The sequence below is a fragment of the Papio anubis genome, unplaced genomic scaffold (genome assembly GCF_008728515.1).
Source record: "Papio anubis isolate 15944 unplaced genomic scaffold, Panubis1.0 scaffold55, whole genome shotgun sequence".
In the NCBI taxonomy this organism is placed as follows: Eukaryota; Metazoa; Chordata; class Mammalia; order Primates; family Cercopithecidae; genus Papio; species Papio anubis.
The window spans coordinates 46,459-68,085 of record NW_022165718.1 but is presented as its reverse complement, the minus strand read 5'-3'; the positions used below and the strand labels follow the sequence as shown (position 1 = coordinate 68,085).

The following is a 21,627-nucleotide window of genomic DNA, read 5'->3' as shown; positions in this document are numbered from 1 at the left end:
AAATCTAGAAAGACTTGGGCTTCTTTAGAGTTCATCTCTTTCACTCCATCTTTTCTCCTCCTCTTCTCACTTATGCTGCCCTCTCTCTTGTGAAGCTGGGCTCCTGGCCAGAGCATGTATTCCCAAATCCCCTGCAGAGCCTGATTGAAGTGAAACTGGCAGATTTCCAAGTGGAGAGAGCTGATAAAAGAGCAGATTTCTGAGACAATCTGTAGTTTATGATGTGTTCTTTAATGAATTAAATAGATTATCTACCCAAACACATACTGGAATACCAACAAAGCCTTTTGACTGTTACTGTTACTCTGGGTTACATTTCACTGATAAAATAGTAAGTTCAATTCAATGAAACTTTGAATTCCTACTACATATAAGGCCCTGTGCTGGCAAACCAGCAAAATTAAAATGTTAACTTTATTTTCTTTTTCTTCACATAATTCAAGAAACTAGTCATCATAGAGATTACTTATTTGTGTGGTCAGAAAAAGATTATTTGAATGAATAAAAACAGGTTTTATATATAGAGATAATATTAATTTGTGAATTTTGAATACCTGGGAAGTGAAGGAAATATATTTAGATTTAAATTCTTGGGCCGGGCGCGGTGGCTCAAGCCTGTAATCCCAGCACTTTGGGAGGCCGAGACGGGCGGATCACGAGGTCAGGAGATCAAGACCATCCTGGCTAACCCGGTGAAACCCCATCTCTACTAAAAAAAAAACTACAAAAAACTAGCCGGGCGAGGTGGCGGGCGCCTGTAGTCCCAGCTACTCGGGAGGCTGAGGCAGGAGAATGGCGTGAACCCGGGAAGCGGAGCTTGCAGGGAGCCGAGATCTGGCCACAACACTCCAGCCTGGGCAACAGAGCAAGACTCCGTCTCAAAAAAAAAAAAAAAAAAAAAAGAAAGTAAAGTAGAAATGACTTTATGAAGTTAATATGGCTGTATAAGTTGCCTGTCATATTACTCAATGTTTTCTAAATAATCATTATTACCTTTTATTACTATTTCAGTTGTGCCCACCCATGAATGATTTATCAAAAAACATTATAAACATAGTTATTGGTAGTGATTTGCTTTAAGTAATTATTTTAAAAGTAAATTTACATTGAAATTCATGTATGCTCCCACCTCCTCTGCAATTTTTCACACGTTGTGTATTACAAATACTTTTGAAACATGTTGGAAATGGAATAAATCTAGAATTGAATTCTGATATTTAACATTCATTTCTTTGTAGACACTACATGGAGTTGTGTGGAAATGACAGAGATTCATGAAACCCCTCCTCCAGTAAAGAATGTCTTTCATAGATGGAGCTTTGCTTCCGGTTTGCACAGGACAGCGACAATGTGGCAGAGCCACGCCTGCCCTTCCTGCTCTTTCCAGTGATTCACAGAACATCTGAACAGTGATGCTTGCCTTGGATTTTCAGATTTTCATCCTGATACTTGTTTACTTTTCTGAGGCAGAAAAGCTTGCACTAATTGCTCTCCATGGTGGCTAATTTTTTCAAGAGCTTGATTTTACCTTACATTCATAAGCTTTGCAAAGGAATGTTTACAAAGAAATTGGGAAATACAAACAAAAAAAAAGAGTATCGTCAGCAGAGAAAGGATCAAGACTTTCCTACTGCTGGCCAGACCAAATCCCCCAAATTTTCTTATACCTTTAAAAGCACTGTAAAGAAGATTGCAAAGTGTTCATCTACTCACAACTTATCCACCAAGGAAGACGAGGCTAGTAAAGAGTTTTCCCTCTCGCCAACATTCAGTTACCGAGTAGCTATTGCCAATGGCCTACAAAAGAATACTAAAGTAACCAACAGTGACCATGAGGATCTGCTTCAAGAGCTGTCTTCAATTGAGAGTTCCTACTCAGAATCGTTAAATGAACTAAGGAGTAGCACAGAAAACCAGGCACAATCAACACACACAATGCCAGTTAGACGCAACAGAAAGAGTTCGAGCAGCCTTGCACCCTCTGAGGGCAGCTCTGACGGGGAGCGTACTCTACATAGCTTAAAACTGGGGGCTTTACGAAAACTGAGAAAATGGAAAAAGAGTCAAGAGTGTGTCTCCTCAGACTCCGAGTTAAGCACCATGAAAAAATCCTGGGGAATAAGAAGCAAGTCTTTGGACAGAACTATCCGAAACCCAAAGACAAATGCCCTGGAACCAGGGTTCAGTTCCTCTGGCTGCATTAGCCAGACACATGATGTCATGGAAATGATCTTTAAGGAACTTCAGGGAATAAGTCAGATTGAAACAGAACTTTCTGAACTACGAGGGCATGTCAATGCTCTCAAGCACTCCATCGATGAGATCTCTAGCAGTGTGGAGGTTGTACAAAGTGAAATTGAGCAGCTACGTACAGGGTTTGTCCAGTCCCGGAGGGAAACTAGAGACATCCATGATTATATTAAGCACTTAGGTCATATGGGTAGCAAGGCAAGCCTGAGATTTTTAAATGTGCCTGAAGACAGATTTGAATATGTTGAAAGTGTGGTGTACCAAATTCTAATAGATAAAATGGGTTTTTCAGATGCACCAAATGCTATTAAAATTGAATTTGCTCAGAGGATAGGACACCAGAGGGACTGTCCAAATGCAAAGCCTCGACCCATACTTGTGTACTTTGAAACCCCTCAGCAAAGGGATTCTGTCTTAAAAAAATCATATAAACTCAAAGGAACAGGCATTGGAATTTCAACAGATATTCTAACTCATGACATCAGAGAAAGAAAAGAGAAAGGGATACCATCCTCCCAGACATATGAGAGTATGGATATGAAGTTGTCTACTCCAGAGCCAAAAATCAAGAACAATTGGCAGTCACCTGATGACAGTGATGAAGATCTTGAATCTGACCTCAATAGAAACAGTTACGCTGTGCTTTCCAAGTCAGAGCTTCCAACAAAGGGAAGTACTTCCAAGCCAAGCTCAAAATCACACAGTGCTAGATCCAAGAATAAAACTGCTAATAGCAGCAGAATTTCAAATAAATCAGATTATGATAAAATCTCCTCACAGTTGCCAGAATCAGATATCTTGGAAAAGCAAACCACAACCCATTATGCAGATGCAACACCTCTCTGGCACTCACAGAGTGATTTTTTCACTGCTAAACTTAGTCGTTCTGAATCAGATTTTTCCAAATTGTGTCAGTCTTACTCAGAGGATTTTTCAGAAAATCAGTTTTTCACTAGAACTAATGGAAGCTCTCTCCTGTCATCTTCAGACCGGGAGCTATGGCAAAGGAAACAGGAAGGAACAGCGACCCTGTATGACAGTCCCAAGGACCAGCATTTGAATGGAAGTGTTCAGGGTATCCAAGGGCAGACTGAAATTGAAAACACAGAAACTGTGGATAGTGGAATGAGTAATGGCATGGTGTGTGCATCTGGAGACCGGAGTCATTACAGTGATTCTCAGCTCTCTTTACATGAGGATCTTTCTCCATGGAAGGAATGGAATCAAGTAGAGCAAGGAGCTGATTTAGGCTTGGATTCATCCACCCAGGAAGGTTTTGATTATGAAACAAATAGTCTTTCTGAGCAACAGCTGGGTGTTTACAATAAAGACCTAGAATACTTGGGAAAGTGCCACAGTGATCTTCAAGATGACTCAGAGAGCTATGACTTAACTCAAGATGACAACTCTTCTCCATGCCCTGGCTTGGATAATGAACCACAAGGCCAATGGGTTGGCCAATATGATTCTTATCAGGGAGCTAATTCTAATGAGCTTTACCAAAATCAAAACCAGTTGTCCATGATGTATGGAAGTCAAAGTGAATTGCAAAGTGATGATTCAGAGGATGCCCCACCCAAATCATGGCATAGTCGATTAAGCATTGACCTTTCTGATAAGACTTTCAGCTTTCCAAAATTTGGATCTACACTGCAGAGGGCTAAATCAGCCTTGGAAGTAGTATGGAACAAAAGCACACAGAGTCTGAGTGGGTATGAGGACAGTGGCTCTTCATTAATGGGGAGATTTCGGACATTATCTCAATCAACTGCAAATGAGTCAAGTACCACACTTGACTCTGATGTCTACACGGAGCCCTATTACTATAAAGCAGAGGATGAGGAGGATTATACTGAACCAGTGGCTGATAATGAAACAGATTATGTTGAAGTGATGGAACAAGTCCTTGCTAAACTAGAAAACAGGACTAGTATTACTGAAACAGATGAACAAATGCAAGAATATGATCACCTTTTATATGAAACACCTTATGAAACTCCACAAGATGAGGGTTATGATGGTCCGGCAGATAATATGGTTAGTGAAGAGGGATTAGAACCCTTAAATGAAACATCAGCTGAGATGGAAATAAGAGAAGATGAAAACCAAAACATTCCTGAACAGCCAGTGGAGATCACAAAGCCAAAGAGAATTCGTCCTTCTTTCAAAGAAGCAGCTTTAAGGGCCTATAAAAAACAAATGGCGGAGTTGGAAGAGAGGATCTTGGCTGGAGGTATTCATGTTTAAATGCTACATTGTAAACTAATTGTGTTTTAACATCAGGTAGCATTTCTTTAGAGCATGTTCTGTGTTTACTTGGGTGAGAGTTTACTTGCAATGACTTTTCATGCTTCCTCTGAGGAGCATTTTATTTTACTCAGACAGCTCTCCTGAGAAGTTGGGCTTGATTTAAAATCAAAGAATATGTTAAATGGGTCGTATTGGAATGAGCCCAAACTTAACCCAACACATTGTGGATCAGATTTCTCTGCTCAATTTAGGCACAAACCCCATTTTACATCAACTAACTTTGTGGCATCGGTTGTCGAAGAAAAGGTGAGTGAAATCAAAGGTTAAGCCAACAGCTTGGCGTCTATTTCTTGGTTCCATTAAGTTTACAGGGATGGAGAGAAAGTTGTAGTTAATCTTAAAAAATATGAAAAGATCGACTCTGAGACATAATCACTCATTTTCCTATCCATTCAACAATTTAGGGGTTGCCCATAGGAAAAGTTGTGTCTGCACAGGCTACCATAGGTCAGTCCCATGGAAGACCACGGACTCCCTTACAACCTACTGGCACAGTCAGGGAGAGCATTAGAACCAAGGCCCTAGGTCATGCCTGAGTGGTCACAAGCTATTCTTTGAGAAGAGATCAGTAAGGGCATAGAGTTGAATAGTTACCTCCTTAAGAATAAAGTCCCTTCTCCACTACGGAAATGAGAATAGTACCTTAATTAACAAGTTTAATTGCTTTCTTGTGGGAACAACTTTGGATTACGTAGTTTGGAATCCAGGTGGAATTGTGGAAAGTGATAGTTATATGTAAATGTAAGTGTGTGTTTACTTTTTATTTCTCAACCCAGCTTCCTCCGCACTTATTCCAATCCCTTACCATTTATTTTAGTTGCATGCTAACTACTTATATTTTCGGGATAGTCTTTCACAAGCTCAATTTAAGTGATTTGCATATTATTATTATGTTCCCTGATCATGGTATTGTCATCATTAACTAAGCTATTACTCTAAATAATACTTCATAAAGGTATATATGACCAAATGTTACTTGCTATTATCAAATAACATAATAATATCTGCAGCCAGTAGCAGCTGGTTATGGCTTCTCTGTCTTGACCAAAGATGTGATCAAACTCCTCTAAACTAGCCATTTTCTGGTTGATGTGAGTAGACTATTGAATAATCAGAAATCTTTACTGCTAAACTATTTGAATTTCTAAGACAACTGAAATAACTAGGGTTTGCCACTCTAAAAATCTGTCCTTATAAAACAACACAGTTTATGTAATTTATTTAGGAATGATATAAGTCAAAGGGATCTTGCATGCACTGGCTGTTGTGACATTTTGTGTTTTTTTTTTTTTTTTTTTTTTTGCAGGGATGGGTAGTTCTCCACTATATTGAAAACTGATTTAAGAGTGAACAGTAGTCAAATGTTATGCAAATGCAATTCATATGGTAATAATATCTATCTTATATTAGAGTGATTTTTGAGAGTCAGATGTCCTTGTTACTGAAATTCATTTGCTATTTCTTGGGATACAGTCTAGCAGTTTGACATTGTATTTTATTTGCTGTTGAGTCAAAGAAGTTTACTCAAAGGCAAATGAAGACTAAGAAGTGCATGAGCATGTATGTGTGTGGGGCGGGGGTGGGGGGTTGTGTATATCTGTTGTGACATAATAGAGAAATGTTTTAATGCCAATTGGTTAATGTAGTTGCTTGAAATGTTAGGCAATATCATAAATAGGACAAGATGATACATTTCAGAAAAATGGATCTTCTTCAACTTTTAAAAATTCCAAATGAGCAACCCTCTGCAAAGCAGATTGTTACCGATGGTGACCCTTCAACCAGCTAAAAAACCTAGTCATCCAGTGGTACTTAACTTTGGAATACACACGTGCTCTTGGTTATCTATAACCACCTGGTTAAGAATAAAAACACAGATAAAACAATCCTGTACCATTCACCTGACATATGAGGCCTGGCTATAGAGGACTCACACCCTTCCATCCTCTTGGAGCTTAGCTTCTTATTATCCTGTGAGCCAACTGTGAATGGAATCTGTTGGATATCAATTGTCCTAGAGGAAATCAGCACACACATTTTTAAGATGGTCTCTGGTTGCTGAAAGGTACCAGATTGACTACCTAGGAAGCTGCGGTAGCCTAGATTTTAAAGGCTATCTCTGCTCCCCTTGGCAGCAGTCAGGCAATTTTCCCCATCCTGTGCCACCCATATGCCTCTGAAGGAAGGACAGCCAAAGAAGGACATTTTCCGGGCCCCTTTCCTGCGCAGAGCATCCCAAAGAGGTGCCAGTTGTCATGATGGTTTCTGTGCCCATGGCCATCTGCTTACTGGGATTTGGGCAGATGCCAACATATTTTTTCTCTCCATGGCTACATAGTTATCATTAGGTAGCAGTGCTATCTTTTCTCCATAAGTAACCTTAGCCAGATTGGAGTACAGAGCTCTTGCTGTCAAACTGTGGGATGCCGTCTCCCTGACACAGCTTTATGGAATTATAAGCTCACACATTTGAATTATTTATTTCAACTGTTGTCTTCAGGATCCAGAGGATCAGAAAACTCAGACGTTTATAGATGTGGATATTTGGTGATAATGTTTCAGAGAACCTTCACCTTGAACAGCATTCCAGTAGGAAGAGACCTTAGAGTGTGTGTAGCCAGAAGCTTCCCCATGAGGTCAAATTCTTCCAGTGTTGCTGGCCCTTGCTGAGTTGGCACCATTTGTGGAGCTGTCTTGATTCCTACACCATGATGGTGACTTTCTGATCCCCCACCGTCAGCCTTGTACCACCTTCTGTCAACTGGAATTAACTATTTATTGTGTCCTCAAAATTCCCATGTACTTGCCTCTTCTCACACTGACTCTCATATTTATGTGCATTTCTCATTTTCTTTTCCAGAATAATCTACAGGCAAGGTGTCTTTTTTTTATCCTTTAACTTGTACTGTGCCTAGACTAGTGTTTTATACCCATATGGCATTGAGTTAAAAGGTGTTGGATAAATGCCTGAATCAAGAGAGGTGGGATACTAACTAAAAAAAACACAAACTTTAAAGTCAAATCCACATTCAAACTGTGACTTTTAATTGCTAAGACTATGACTTTATCTCCTGAGAGCTCAGAAGAATAGACATAAAAGCTTATTGCTCAGAATTACTATATATTATGCACTTTCCAGGCTGTTTACCTGTTTTTCATTCTTTTAATTCTTATAACACCTCTATGAATTTAATTTTATTATTATTATCCCATTTTACAGGTGAGGAAGCAGATACTGAAAACTTACCTAGCTTAATCTCATTCCGCTACTAAGTGGTGGATCGAGAATTACATGGATTGTTACTCTGGCTATTTAGAGCAGCAATATGTTTATTCACTTCAAAGGTTGTTTTTATTCAAGTTTTTTTTTTATCAGGAAAAACAAGCTTTTATCAGGAAAAACTGATAAAAGATGAAGAGCAGAATCAGCCACTAGGTTTAGTTCAACTCAGACATATTCATGAGAAACCAGTACAAATATGAAAGGCACTAAGTTTCTGCGACTCCCAGGTTATGATGTGAAATAGTTCATTATCAGTCTTTCTAAAATCATTGGTTCATTTTATAAATCAAGATCTGTAGAGTGCAATAAGTACTGTACTAAAACAGCTGCTTGAAGGATGTTGTATTTGCAGTCTGATACACTTTACATGAAATTAGAACCTAAAGTCAGTTGGAAGTATTAATAATTTTCCTAGCAGAAGAACAAAAATCTTGTTCTGAAAAAGACTGAGATATTGGAAATTAGCATACTTCCTAGTTTTTACATCATGGTATATATTTTGTTTTCTGAATGGTTATAAAACCGTCCGAATATTTTGACTTCCAAGTAAGGATATAAAATTGAAGGTATTAAAATTTTGTAAGGTATATACTTTGTTAGACTAGTGGTTCCTAATCTGGCTGGTTGTTAGAATCATCTGGAAAGCCTTTGTAGTAGTTGTTCCTGGGATGTTGTTTTAAAACGACCAATTATTAGCATATTTTCAGAGATCATTGTGACTTGGTGGTCCTACAATGGCGCCAGGCATATGCATTTAAAATTACATGAGTTACTGATGTAATATATGCCCTTTAATAAAACAACAGCAACAGTCACACACACAATTAAAAACATAATAAAACAAAATCTAAAGTGAAAAGTAAAATAGCTCACCTGTGGACAGTCCAGGTCAGGAGGATGGAGTCTGGCTATTTACATGCTCCCTTGATGGTTCTGAGGAATGTGATCAACAGAGCACATTTGAAGAGCACTTCTAAAAGCTATGTAGCAAATATACCTGCCCACATGGCATTCTTAATTTCCCCCTTTTTTAACTTGAAAGAGATAAAATCAGTCTAAGGAAAAATATTAATGATTTTTCTTTCTTTTGATTTTTTGAGACAAATTCTCACTCTGTTGCCCAGACAAGAGTGCAGTGGCATGATCTTGGCTCACTGCAACCTCCGCCTCCTGAGTTCAAGCAATTCTCCTGCCTCAGCCTCCCTAGTAGCTGGGACTACAGGTGCCTGCCACCACACTCAGCTAATTTTTTTGTGTGTGTATTTTTTTATTAGAGATGGAGTTTCACCATATTAGCCAGACTGGTCTCAAATTCCTGACCTCATGATCCGCCTGCCTCGGCCTCCCAAAGTGTTGGGATTACAAGTGTGAACCGCCACACCCGGCCAATTTTTCTTAACTTAAAAACAAAAGATGTTTTGTCAACCTTCCAGAGTTAAGTAGATTATTACATTTTGTGAAAATGCTTTACTAATATCTACATATGAAAATAGAAGAGCAATAGATGTATTCCTTAAAAGGTATGTATAAATTGAAAATTTTAGAAATCATGTATATCAAAAATCCTAGGGGATTTTCCTGTAGAAATCATTCAGTGCATAATTTTGCCTACAGATAAATTCCTATCATTCCACATTTTATCTGTTTTTGTAACTTTGAGGCTTTTTTTTTTTTTTTGGTAAATGTTCCTTCAAGGATAGCAATATTGGTAATAGTAGAAGGCAACTTATCTGCAAAATGTTGCATAAAAAGGTAGTGAATGACAATAACCTTTTGTCTAGTATTTTTTGCTTCTAATACACTAGAATTATCTATAATGTAAAGTGGTTCTCTTGTTTATTTAATTGACAACATTTTTATTTGACAATTTTTTTATGATTATACTGTAAGTTCTAGGGTACGCGTGCACAATATGCAAGTTTGTTACATATGTATACATGGGCTATGTTGGTTTGCTGCACCCATTAACTCGTCATTTACATTAGGTATATCTCCTAATGCTGTGTCTCCCCCCTCCCCTCTCCCCACAATAGGCCCCAGTGTTGATGTTCCCCTTCCTGTGTCCAAGTGACCTCATTGTTCAATTCCCTGCTATGAGTGAGAATATGTGGTGTTTGGTTTTCTGTTCTTATGATAGTTTGCTGAGAATGATGGTTTCCAGCTGCATCCATGTCCCTACAAAGGACACAAACTCATCCTTTTTTATGGCTGCATAGTATTCCATGGTGTGTATGTGCCACATTTTCTTAATCCAGTCTGTCACTGATGGACATTTGGGTTGATTCCAAGTCTTTGCTATTGTGAATAGTGCCACAATAAACATATGTGTGCATGTGTCTTTATAGCAGCATGATTTATAATCCTTTGGGTATATACCCAGTAATGGGATGGCTGGGTCATATGGTACTTCTAGTTCTAGATCCTCGAAGAATCACCACACTGTTTTCCACAATGGTTGAACTAGTTTACAGTCCCACCAACAGTGTAAAAGTGTTCCTATTTCTCCACATCCTCTCCAGCACCTGTTGTTTCCTGACTTTTTAATGATTGCCATTCTAACTGGTGTGAGATGGTATCTCATTGTGGCTTTGATTTGCATTTCTCTGATGGCCAGTGATGAGCATTTTTTCATGTGTCTGTTGGCTATATGAATGTCTTCTTTTGAGAAGTGTATGTTCATATCCTTTGCCCACTTTTTGATGGGGTTGTTTGTTTTTTTCTTATAAATTTGTTTGAGTTCTTTGTGGATTCTAGATATTAGCCCTCTGTCAGATGAGTAGGTTGCAAAAATTTTCTCCCATTCTGTAGGTTGCGTGTTCACTCTGATGGTAGTTTCTTTTGCTGTGCAGAAGCTCTTTAGTTTAATTAGATCCCATTTATCACTTTTGGCTTTTGTTGCCATTGCTTTTAGTGTTTTAGATATGAAGTCCTTGCCCATGCCTATGCCCTGAATGGTATTGCCTAGGTTTTCTTCTAGGGTTTTTAAGGTTTTAGACCTAACATTTAAGTCTCTAATCCATCTTGAATTAATTTTTGTATAAGGTGTGAGGAAAGGATCCAGTTTCAGCTTTCTACTTATGGCTAGCAAATTTTCCCCGCATCATTTGTTAAATAGAGAATCCTTTCCCCATTTCTTGTTTTAGTCAGGTTTCTCACAGATCAGATGGCTGTATATGTGTGGTATTATTTCTGAGGGCTCTGTTATGTTCCATTGGTCTATATCTCTGTTTTGGTACCAGTACCATGCTGTTTTGGTTACTGTAGCCTTGTAGTATAGTTTGAAGTCAGGTAGTGTGATGCCTCCAGCTTTATTCTTTTGGCTTAGGATTGTCTTAGCAATCTTAGGACTCTTAGGACTCTTTTTTGGTTCCATATGAACTTTAAAGCAGTTTTTTCCAATTCTGTGAAGAAAGTCATTGGTAGCTTAATGGGTATGGCATTGAATCTATCAATTACCTTGGGCAGTATGGCCATTTTCACAGTATTGATTCTTCCTATCCATGAGCATCATATGTTCTTCCTTTTGTTTGTGTCCTCTTTTATTTCACTGAGCAGTGGTTTATAGTTCTCCTTGAAGGTGTCCTTCACATCCCTTGTAAGTTGGATTCCTAGGTATTTTATTCTCTTTGAAGCAATTGTGAATAGGAGTTCATTCATGATTTGGCTCTCTGTTTGTCTGTTACTGGTGTATAAGAATGCTAATGACTTTTGCACATTGATTTTGTATCCTGAGACTTTGCTGAAGTTGCTTATCAGCTTAAGGAGATTTTGGGCTGAGTCGATGGGGTTTTCTAAATATACAATCATGTCACCTGCAATCAGGGACAATTTGATTTCTTCTTTTCCTAGTTGAATACCCTTGATTTCTTTCTCTTGCCTGATTGCCCTAGCCAGAACTTCCAACACTATGTTGAATAGGAGTAGTGAGAAAGGGCATCCCTGTCTTGTGCCAGTTTTCAAAGGGAATTTTTCCAGTTTTTGCCCATTCAGTATGATATTGGCTGTGGGTTTGTCATAAATAGCTCTTATTATTTTTAGATATGTTCCATCAATACCAAATTTATTGAGAGTTTTTAGCATGAAGGGCTGTTGAATTTTGTCAAAGGCCTTTTCTGCATCTATTGAGATAATCATGTGGTTTTTGTCTTTGGTTCTGTTTATATGCTGGATTACGTTTATTGATTTGCATATGTTGAACCAGCCTTGCATCCCAGGAATGAAGCCCACTTGGTCATGATGGACAAGCTTTTTGATGTGCTGTTGGATTCAGTTTGCCAGTATTTTATTGAGGATTTTTGCATCGATGTTCATCAGGGATATTGGTCTAAAATTCTCTTTTTTTGTTGTGTCTCTGCCAGGCTTTTTTATCAGGATGATGTTGCCTCATAAAATGAGTTAGGGAGGATTCCCTCTTTTTCCGTTTATTGGAATAGTTTCAGAGGGAATGGTACCAATTCCTCCTTGTACCTCTGGTAGAATTCAGCTGTGAATCCGTCTGGTCCTGGACTTTTTTTGGTTGATAGGCTATTAATTATTGCCTCAATTTCAGAGCCTGTTACTCATCTATTCAGGGATTCAATTTCTTCCTGGTTTAGTCTTGGGAGAGTGTATGTGTCCAGGAATTTATCCAGTTCTTCTAGGTTTTCTAGTTTATTTGCATAGAGGTGTTTATAGTATTCTCTGATGGTAGTTTGTATTTCTGTGGGGTTGGTGGTGATATCCCCTTTATCATTTTTTATTATGTCTATTTGATTCTTCTCTCTTTTCTTCTTTATTAGTCTTGCTAGTGGTCTATCTATTTTGTTGATCTTTTCAAAGAACCAGCTGCTGGATTCATTGATTTTTTTGGAGGGTTTTTTGTGTCTCTATCTCCTTCAGTTCTGCTCTGACCTTAGTTATTTCTTGCCTTCTGCTAGATTTTGAATGTGTTTGCTCTTGCTTCTCTAATTCTTTTAGTTGTGATGTTAGGGTGTCAATTTTAGATCTTTCCAGCTTTCTCTTGTGGGCATTTAGTGCTATAAATTTCCCTCTACACACTGCTTTAAATGTGCCCCAGAGATTCTGGTATGTTGTATCTTTGTTCTCATTGGTTTCAAAGAACGTCTTTATTTCTGCCTTCATTTCGTTATGTACCCAGTAGTCATTCAGGAACAGGTTGTTCAGTTTCCATGTAGTTGAGTGGTTTTGATTGAGTTTCTTAGTCCTGAGTTCTAGTTTGATTGCACTGTGGTCTGAGAGACAGTTTGTTATAATTTCTGTTCTTTTACATTTGCTGAGGAGTGCTTTACTTCCAACTATGTGGTCAATTTTGGAATAAGTGCGATGTGGTGCTAAGAAGAATCTATATTCTGTTGATTTGGGGGTGGAGAGTTCTGTAGATGTCTATTAGATCCGCTTGGTGCAGAGTTGAGTTCAATTCATGGATATCCTTGTTAACTTCCTGTCTTATTGATCTGTCTAATGTTGACAGTGGGGTGTTAAAGTCTCCCATTGTTATTGTATGGGAGTCTAAGTCTCTTTATAAGTCTCTAAGGACTTGCTTTATGAATCTGCGTGCTCCTGTATTGGGTGCATATATATTTAGGATAGCTAGCTCTTCTTATTGAATTGATCCCTTTACCATTATGTAATGACCTTCTTTGTCTCTTTTGATCTCTGTTGGTTTAAAGTCTGTTTTATCAGAGACTAGGATTGCAACCCCTGCCTTTTTTTGTTTTCCATTTGCTTGGTAGATCTTCCTCCATCCCTTTATTTTGAGCCTATGTGTGTCTCTGCATATGAGATGTGTCTCCTGAATACAGCAAACTGATGGGTCTTGACTCTTTATCCAGTTTGCCAGTCTGTGTCTTTTAATTGGACCATTTAGTCCACTTATATTTAGGGTTAATATTGTTATGTGTGAACTTGATCCTGTCATTATGATATTAGCTAGTTATTTTGCTCGTTAGTTGATGCAGTTTCTTCCTAGCATTGATGGTCTTTACATTTTGGCATGTTTTTGCAATGACTGGTACCTGTTGTTCCTTTCTATGTTTAGTGCTTCCTTCAGGATCTCTTGTAGGGCAGGCCTGGTGGTGACATAATCTCTAAGCATTTGCTTGTCTGTAAAGGATTTTATTTCTCCTTCACTTATGAAACTTAGTTGGCTGGATATGAAATTCTGGGTTTAAAATTCTTTTCTTTAAGAATGTTGAATATTGGCCCCCACTCTCTTCTGGCTTGGAGAGTTTCTTCTGAGAGATCTGCTGTTAGTCTGATGGGTTTCCCTTTGTGTGTAACCCAACCTTTCTCTCTGGCTGCCCTTAACATTTTTTCCTTCATTTCAACTTTGGTGAATCTGACAATTATGTGTCTTGGAGTTGCTCTTCTTGAGGAATATCTTTGTGGCATTCTCTGTATTTCCTTAATTTGAAAATTGGCCTGCCTTGCTAGGTTGGGGAAGTTCTCCTGGATGATATCCTGAAGAGTGTTTTCCAACTTGGTTCCATTTTCCCCTTCACTTTCAGGCACACCTGTCAGATGTAGATTGTGGTCTTTTCACATAATCCCATATTTCTTGGAGGTTTTGTTCATTTCTTTTTACTCTTTTTTTTCTCTAAAATTATCTTCTTGCTTCATTTCATTCATTTGATCTTCAATCACTGATACTCTTTCTTCCAGTTGATTGAGTTGGTTACTGAAGCTTGTGCATTTGTCATGTAGCTCTCCTGTCATGGTTTTCATCTCTATCAGTTTGTTTATGGATTTTTCTGCATTAGTTATCCTAGTTATCCATTCTTCCATTCTTTTTCAAGGTTTTAATTTCTTTGTGCTGGGTACATAGTTCCTCCTTTAGCTCTGAGAAGTTTGATCGACTGAAGCCTTCTTCTCTCAGCTCGTCAAAGTCATTCTCCATTCAGCTTTGTTCTGTTGCTGGTGATGAGTTGCGTTCCTTTGGAGGGGGAGATGCACTCTGATTTTTTGAATTTCCAGCTTTTCTGCATTGCTTTTCCCCCATCTTTGTGGTTTTATCTGCCTTTGCTCTTTGATGATGGTGACGTACCGATGGGGTTTTGGTGTGGGTGTCCTTTCTGTTTGTTAGTTTTCCTTCTAACAGTCAGAATCCTCAGCTGCAGGTCTGTTGGAGTTTGCTTGAGGTCCACTCCAGACCCTGTTTCCCTGGGTATCAGCAGCAGAGGCTGCAGAAGATAGAATATTGCTGAACAGCGAGTGTTGCTGTCTGATTCTTGCTCTGGAAGCTTTGTCTCAGAGGTGTACCCAGTCGTGTGAGGTGTGACGTGTCAGTCTGCACCTAGAGGGGGATGTCTCCCAGTTAGGCTACTCAGGGGTCAGGGACCCACTTGAGCAGGCAGTCTGTCCATTTTCAGATCTCAACCTCTGTGCTGGGAGAACCACTGCTCTCTTCAAAGCTGTCAGACAGGGACATTTACTTCTGCAGAGGTTTCTGCTGCTTTTTGTTTAGCTATGCCCTGTCCCCAGAGGTGGAGTCTACAGAGACAGGCAGGCCTCCTTGAGCTGCAGTGGGCTCCACCCAGTTTGAGCTTCCCAGAGACTTTGTTTACCTACTAAAGCCTCAGCAATTTGGGCGCCCCTCCCCCAGCCTCGCTGCTGCCTTGTAGTTAGATCTCAGACTGCTGTGCTAGCAGTGAGGGAGGCTCCGTGGGCGTGGGACCCTCTGAGCCAGGCGCGGTATATAATCTCCTGGTGTGCCGTTTGCTAAGACCCTTGGTAACGGGCAGTATTTGGGTGGGAGTTACCCGATTTTCCTGGTGTTGTGTGTCTCAGTTTCCCTTGGCTAGGAAAAGGAATTTCCTTCCTCCTTGAGCTTCCCAGCTGAGGTGATGCCTCACCCTGCTTCTGCTCTCGCTGGTTGGGCTGCACCCACTGACCAGCACCAACTGTCTGACACACCCTAGTGAGATGAACCCGGTAACTCAGTTGCAAATGCAGAAATCCCCCGTCTTCTGTGTCACTCACACTGGGAGCTGGAGGCTGGAGCTCTTCCTATTTGGCCATCTTCCTGATGAATCGATAATAACATTTTTAATTGACAATAACAATTGTGTATATGTATGGGGTATAATGTAATGTTTTGAGTTACGTATACATTGCAGAAAGATTCAAACAAGCTAATTAACATATCCGTGACCTTATGACATATCACTTTTTTCCGGTAAGAACATGACAAATATATTCTTTCAGTAATTTTGAAATATACAGTGTTATTATTGACTGTGGTTACCATACTGTGCAGTAGATCACTAACGTTTATTCCTCCAGTCTAGCTCAAACTTTTTACCCTTTGATCAACATCTCCTCTTTTCCCACCTCACTCCCTACCCCCACCCTTAGCCTCAGGTAATCACCTTTCTAAAATCTGTTTCTCTGAGATTGACTTTGTTAGATTCCACATATAATTGAGATTATACAGTACTTTTCTTCCTGTGCCTGACTTATTTCATTTAGCATAATGTCCTTCAGTTACATCCGTGTTGTCACAATTACGGACTCCTTTCTTTTTAAAGACTGTGTAGTGTTCCATTATGTGTACATCTACTTTTTTATCCGTTCATCCACTGGTAGACACCTAAGTTGTTTCATATCTTGGCTGTTGAGAATATTGCTGAAGTAAACATGGAAGTTCAGCTATCTTTTTGAAATTTCAGTCTCAATTCCTTTGGATATACAGCCCTGAGATGCATGATGACATTTCAGTTGATGATGGACTGCATATATGACAGTCTGCATATATGATGGTGGTCCCAAAATATGACACTTTATTTTTACTGTACCTTTTCTATGTTTGAATATGTTTAGACACACATTTGCGAGTGTGTTACAGTTGTCTACAGTAATCACTACAGTAACATGCTCTATGTGTCAAATTGTAAATGTTTGTGTATCTAAACATATCTAGCAGCAATAGGCTATACCATATAGTCTAGGTGTATAGTAGGTGATAACATTTACGTTTGTGTAAGGTACAGTCTATGATGTTCAAGCAATGACAAAATCACCTAATGACTCATTTCTCAGAACATATCCCTGTTGTTAAGCAACACATGACTGAATATGAAGAAGTGGAATTGCTAGACTATACTTTCTAGTAATTATATATTTAGTTTTTTAAGGAACCTCCATAGTATTTTCTGAAATGGCTGTGCTAATGTACATTCCTACCAACAATGTACAAGAATTTCCTTTTCTCTACATCCTCACACCCACTTGTTATTATCATCTTTTTGTAACAGGTGTGAGGTGACATTACGCTGTGGTTTTTTGGCTTTTTCTTTCTTTCTTTTTTTTTTTCTTTTCTTTTCTTTTTTTTTTTTTTTTAAGCTACAGGGTCTCTGTCACCCAGGCTGGAGCACCTTGATGATCATGGCTCACTGCAGCCTCAAACTTCAGGGATCAAGTGATTCTCCTGCCTCAGCTTCCAGAGTAGCTTGGATTACAAGCAAAAGTCATCCCAGCCCAGCCTCTTTGTGGTGTTAATTTGCATTTTCCTGAGATATTGAGCATTGTTTGATATATCTTCTATTTACATCTATCCTTTTGATAAACATCTGCTCAGGTTCTTTGCCTATTTTAAAACCAGGTTACTTATTTTCTTACTATTGACTTGTTTGGTTTCCTTATATATTTTGGATTTTAGCCCCTTATCAAATATATGGTTTGCAAATAATATTTTCTTCCAATCCATGGATTGTCTCATCTTTCTGTAGATTGTTTCCTTCACTCTGCAGAAGCTTTTTACTTCGATGTAATTCCATTTGCCTATTTTGCTTTTACTGTCTGTGCTTTTGGAGTGAAAGGAGACCTGTAAGGTGTGAAGTGGCCAAGGGCCCCTAGAAGCAGTAGAGAACCAGCTAGGGACATTACTTCTTGCTAGAGATAAAGCCTAAAAGGTCCAACAGTATAATTCATCTAGGAGGCAAGACTAGAAACCAAAGAATACATGTGTTTGTAAATTGGTTCAGAGGGGAGAAAGATAATATATATCAGGAGATTAGTCCCAACTGCAGCCAAAGTGTTTAAGTGTATTCTGGTGTGAAATGGAACTAAGAGAAAGGGAAAGAAACCAGTAGGTATCCTATTCTATTACAGTCAGTTCTAAGCATTTTAACTTTATACTTGTCATCAGAGCTTTGGGAAGAAGGTACTGTTAGCCTCATCTTACAAATGAGATGACTGAGTCTCAGAGGAGCAAAACAAGGGAGGCCCAACATCATATAGCTAATTAAAGGTGTTGGTTGACTCCTGTTGTGCCTTGCCCAGAATCCAAAGTCTGATGCTCTTTCCCTGACATCCTGTTGCTAATGCAGGCCGGTCTTGTCATGAAAGATTATGGCTTATGTTTTTAAGCAACTGTGTAAGTTGTACATTTAAAGTCAGCCAATTTTGTGTTAGCAAATGTAGTTATGTACTGATCTCTCTTAATAAAAGGTGAGTGATAATAGTTTGTGCTAAGAGATAGTATCATATTTTTAGGAAGTTTTGTAAGTCTGGAGAGGGGATGCTAGTCACTTGAAAAGATTTTATTGGGGTGAAGAAGTTAGGTGTCAATAAGATTAGTTTTTGAAAATTAAAAAAATTTTATAGGAGGTAAGAAATTCAAAAGGATATACAAAGACCCATGAACAGGAATAACAAAAATGTTGCAGAGTTCATGAATGCTGTTAAGTTATATTATCACTATTAAATGGCTTCCAAACTATAAGACTGGAATACCTGCCTTTGTAGGAAGCTAAGGGCATGGTGCATCTTTGAAGGGAAATATTAACTGACAATGAAAGATGGGAATTTCCAGGTTGTACTAGGAATGTTGTTGCAAAGCGTACAATACAAACCACCGTATCTCATAGATTCAAGAAATGATGTTATGTCAAAACCTCAGATGAATGGGGTTTTTTTTTTGCTTGTTTCTGCTCATGTTATCATTCATGTTATTCCTTCAGGCTCAAACACAGACATATTTTATAGAAATTATAAATCAGTTTTGAGATTGCTGTGTGGATATAAGATAAACTCTGAACTCTGGTGTAAGATAGCAAAGGGTAGCCTAATCAATTATGATGAATTAGGTGAGAGTGGGGTAGATGGAATAGGTATATCCAGTGGGGCAACTTAGGCTCTGGCATAAAACTCAGGAGCAAGGGAGGAGAGGGAGTCCAGTGCAGCAGAGAAAAACCTGCCACCTGGAAAGTATGCCTCAGACCACAGATGATGGCTTCCAAAGCATTCAGGACTCTAACTCTGGGTATCACTTGGATAGGCTCTCAACATCCCAGAACGAGAACTATTAAGAGAAATAGAAATCCTAGGAGGGATTAAGGTACTAGAGAGGTTATCAAGAGAATTACTTAGTTACCTAAACTAAGACCCAAGCTGAGAAATGAGTATCTGAAACAGGTAAAAGCCTTATTGTTCAGAGTGTATTCAAGGACTAAGCCCAATTTGCAAGCAGAATGTTTTGATGCTGAGTCCAAGGGAGATGGACTCAAATAGAACTGTTTCCTGCACTAAAGATAGTAGCTTAGGTTGCCTCCATAGGCTGTAAAACTGGACAGAGCTAAATGCATTGATTGACTTCTACACCATGGCTCATTTCAGCCTATTGTATGCTTCTGTTAAAAAAATATGCTATGGAGGCTGGGTGCAGTGGCTCATGCCTGTAATCCCAGCACTTTGGAAGGCTGAGGTGGGCAGATCACGAGGTCAGGAGATTGAGACCATCCTGGCTAACATCTCTAAAAACACAAAAAAATTAGCCGGGTGTGGTCACGGACGCCTGTAGTCCCAGCTACTCTGGAGGCTGAGGCAGGAGAATGGTGTGAACCCGGGAGGCAGAGCTTGCATTGAGCCAAGATCGTGCCACTGCACTCCAGCCTGGGTGTCAGAGTGAAACTCTGTCTAAAAATATATATATACACATATATATATATGTGTGTGTATATATATATATATGTGCGCTATGGACTCTTGTTAACCACTTCATTCATCACATTTGACTTACTGACTCTCAGCTACTTCCAATTATTACATAAACCATCTGAAGATAAAAGTCTTTAATAATTGGCAAACAACTGTGAAATAAGAAGAAATGATCCATAGGCAATGCCAAAAGTTCCCAAGATACATTGAGCAATGTCACTTTATTTAGAGTAAGTGTATCTCTCCCTCAGCCTTCCAACCGTCTTCACTGCCCTCAACATATCCTTTATTTTCTCTCTAACTCAACCATGATGACTTCAAAAGGGATGTTGTTTATTTTGGAGTATGACATTTGTTCTGTGTGTATGTGTTTCATAGAGCATTGGCACACACAAACACATACTTTCATTAGTGTTCTTAAGAACCCTAGAAGGTATGTAGCTTAATAATGGGTAACATTTATTTATTCCTTTCTTATGTGCCAGATACTATTCTAAATACTTTACACTGTATTAAATCATATCCTCACAATAACCTTATGAAATGGGTATTATTTTTGACCCCATTTTACGGATGTAAAACGGAAATACTGTAACTTATCTGAGAGGAGGCGGAAGAAATCCAGTATTTGTACTTTGGCGTTTCTCTTCCAGATTCTGTGTGTGTAAGCATTACTGCACACAGCCTAGTTTAGGATTCCAGAAATTAAGTGTCGGTGTTCAACTGTATAAGATGGAGAAACTGAGGTGGTAAATACTGATTTACCCAACAGCACCAATTTGTCAGTAGAACTGCAATTACAAGCTATTTTCCCAAATCATAAGCCAGCACTCAAACGATCAGACCATTCTCCCATCTTACATGATATTATTACAGGCAACATGATTATCCAGGTGTCATTTCTGTATAACTTGTGATAAAATAAATTGTTGACTGCATGTAATAGTGGCAACAAGAAATGACAGCTTGAATATAACCTTCTTATTTCCCAGAGATGTAGGTTAAGCTTCCCCCGCCCTTTTAATGCCTTTTCTGATGTCTTCCACAAGACAGTGTCTTGTGGAAAGCCTGTGGTTTTAGATTTACATTTCTGTTCTTTAGTGATTACAGTTAAGGCACACATACTTGTGCTCTTATACACATATATAAAACGATAATTTACTTAATGTTTAAAAAAGCATTTTACTATCTGAGGGAAATGAATAGGAAATTCTCGAGTTGATCAACGTGCCCTTTGCATTTTCTAGAAACATAATGCAAATGGAGTATTTTAAAAAGTTATCTATCATATATATTGAATCCTCATAACACATTAATGGAGTGGACTATGACCAAAGTCCCCAAGTCTCTATTCCCTAAAGATAATTACCGGTCATTAATGTAGGTTGTAAATGTAGCATATGATGAGATCAGGTAACAGACCCAGGATTTCTGAATCCTCCTCTGGTATTCTTTGCACAATAACATGCTCTTAGCTACTTGTGCATGTTTATGCTTCTTCTAGAAGTTAGAACACCTGGCCTATAATACAAACTTTGGGACTGCTTCAAGGGTATTTCTCTACTGACTGCTAAAGTTAGTGGTTCTCAGGTTGCATTAAAACCATCTGGAGTCATTTATTAAAGACATAGATTCCTTCATCCAATCTCCAGCTGATTTTACTGTAGGGTGACCCACGGATCACATTAAGAAATGAGTAATAGTTGATAATTAATATCTCATCCCAAGTCCTCTTTTCACTCCTTTTTGAGTGATGTGATTAGTTCTGTTGGCTACGGTTATCATCTGTATCCCGATGATCCCAAATCAGTGTTTTTGGGCTAATTATCCTCTCTCAAACCTAGACGGTC

At 38.8% G+C, this 21,627-nt stretch overlaps 1 protein-coding gene across 1 annotated transcript in view; it reads left to right on the top strand.

Moving 5' to 3' along the window:
* The window catches only part of LOC116273323 (protein unc-13 homolog C-like), a 47,549-nt gene extending 42,373 nt beyond the window's left edge, over positions 1-5,176 (top strand). The window contains exon 2 of the mRNA XM_031662323.1: positions 1,239-5,176. Coding sequence (XP_031518183.1) covers positions 1,495-4,497 — 3,003 coding nt within the window. The 5' untranslated portion in view covers positions 1,239-1,494 and the 3' untranslated portion in view covers positions 4,498-5,176. The remainder of the gene's footprint in view (positions 1-1,238) is intronic.
* Positions 5,177-21,627: the final 16,451 nt, after the last annotated feature.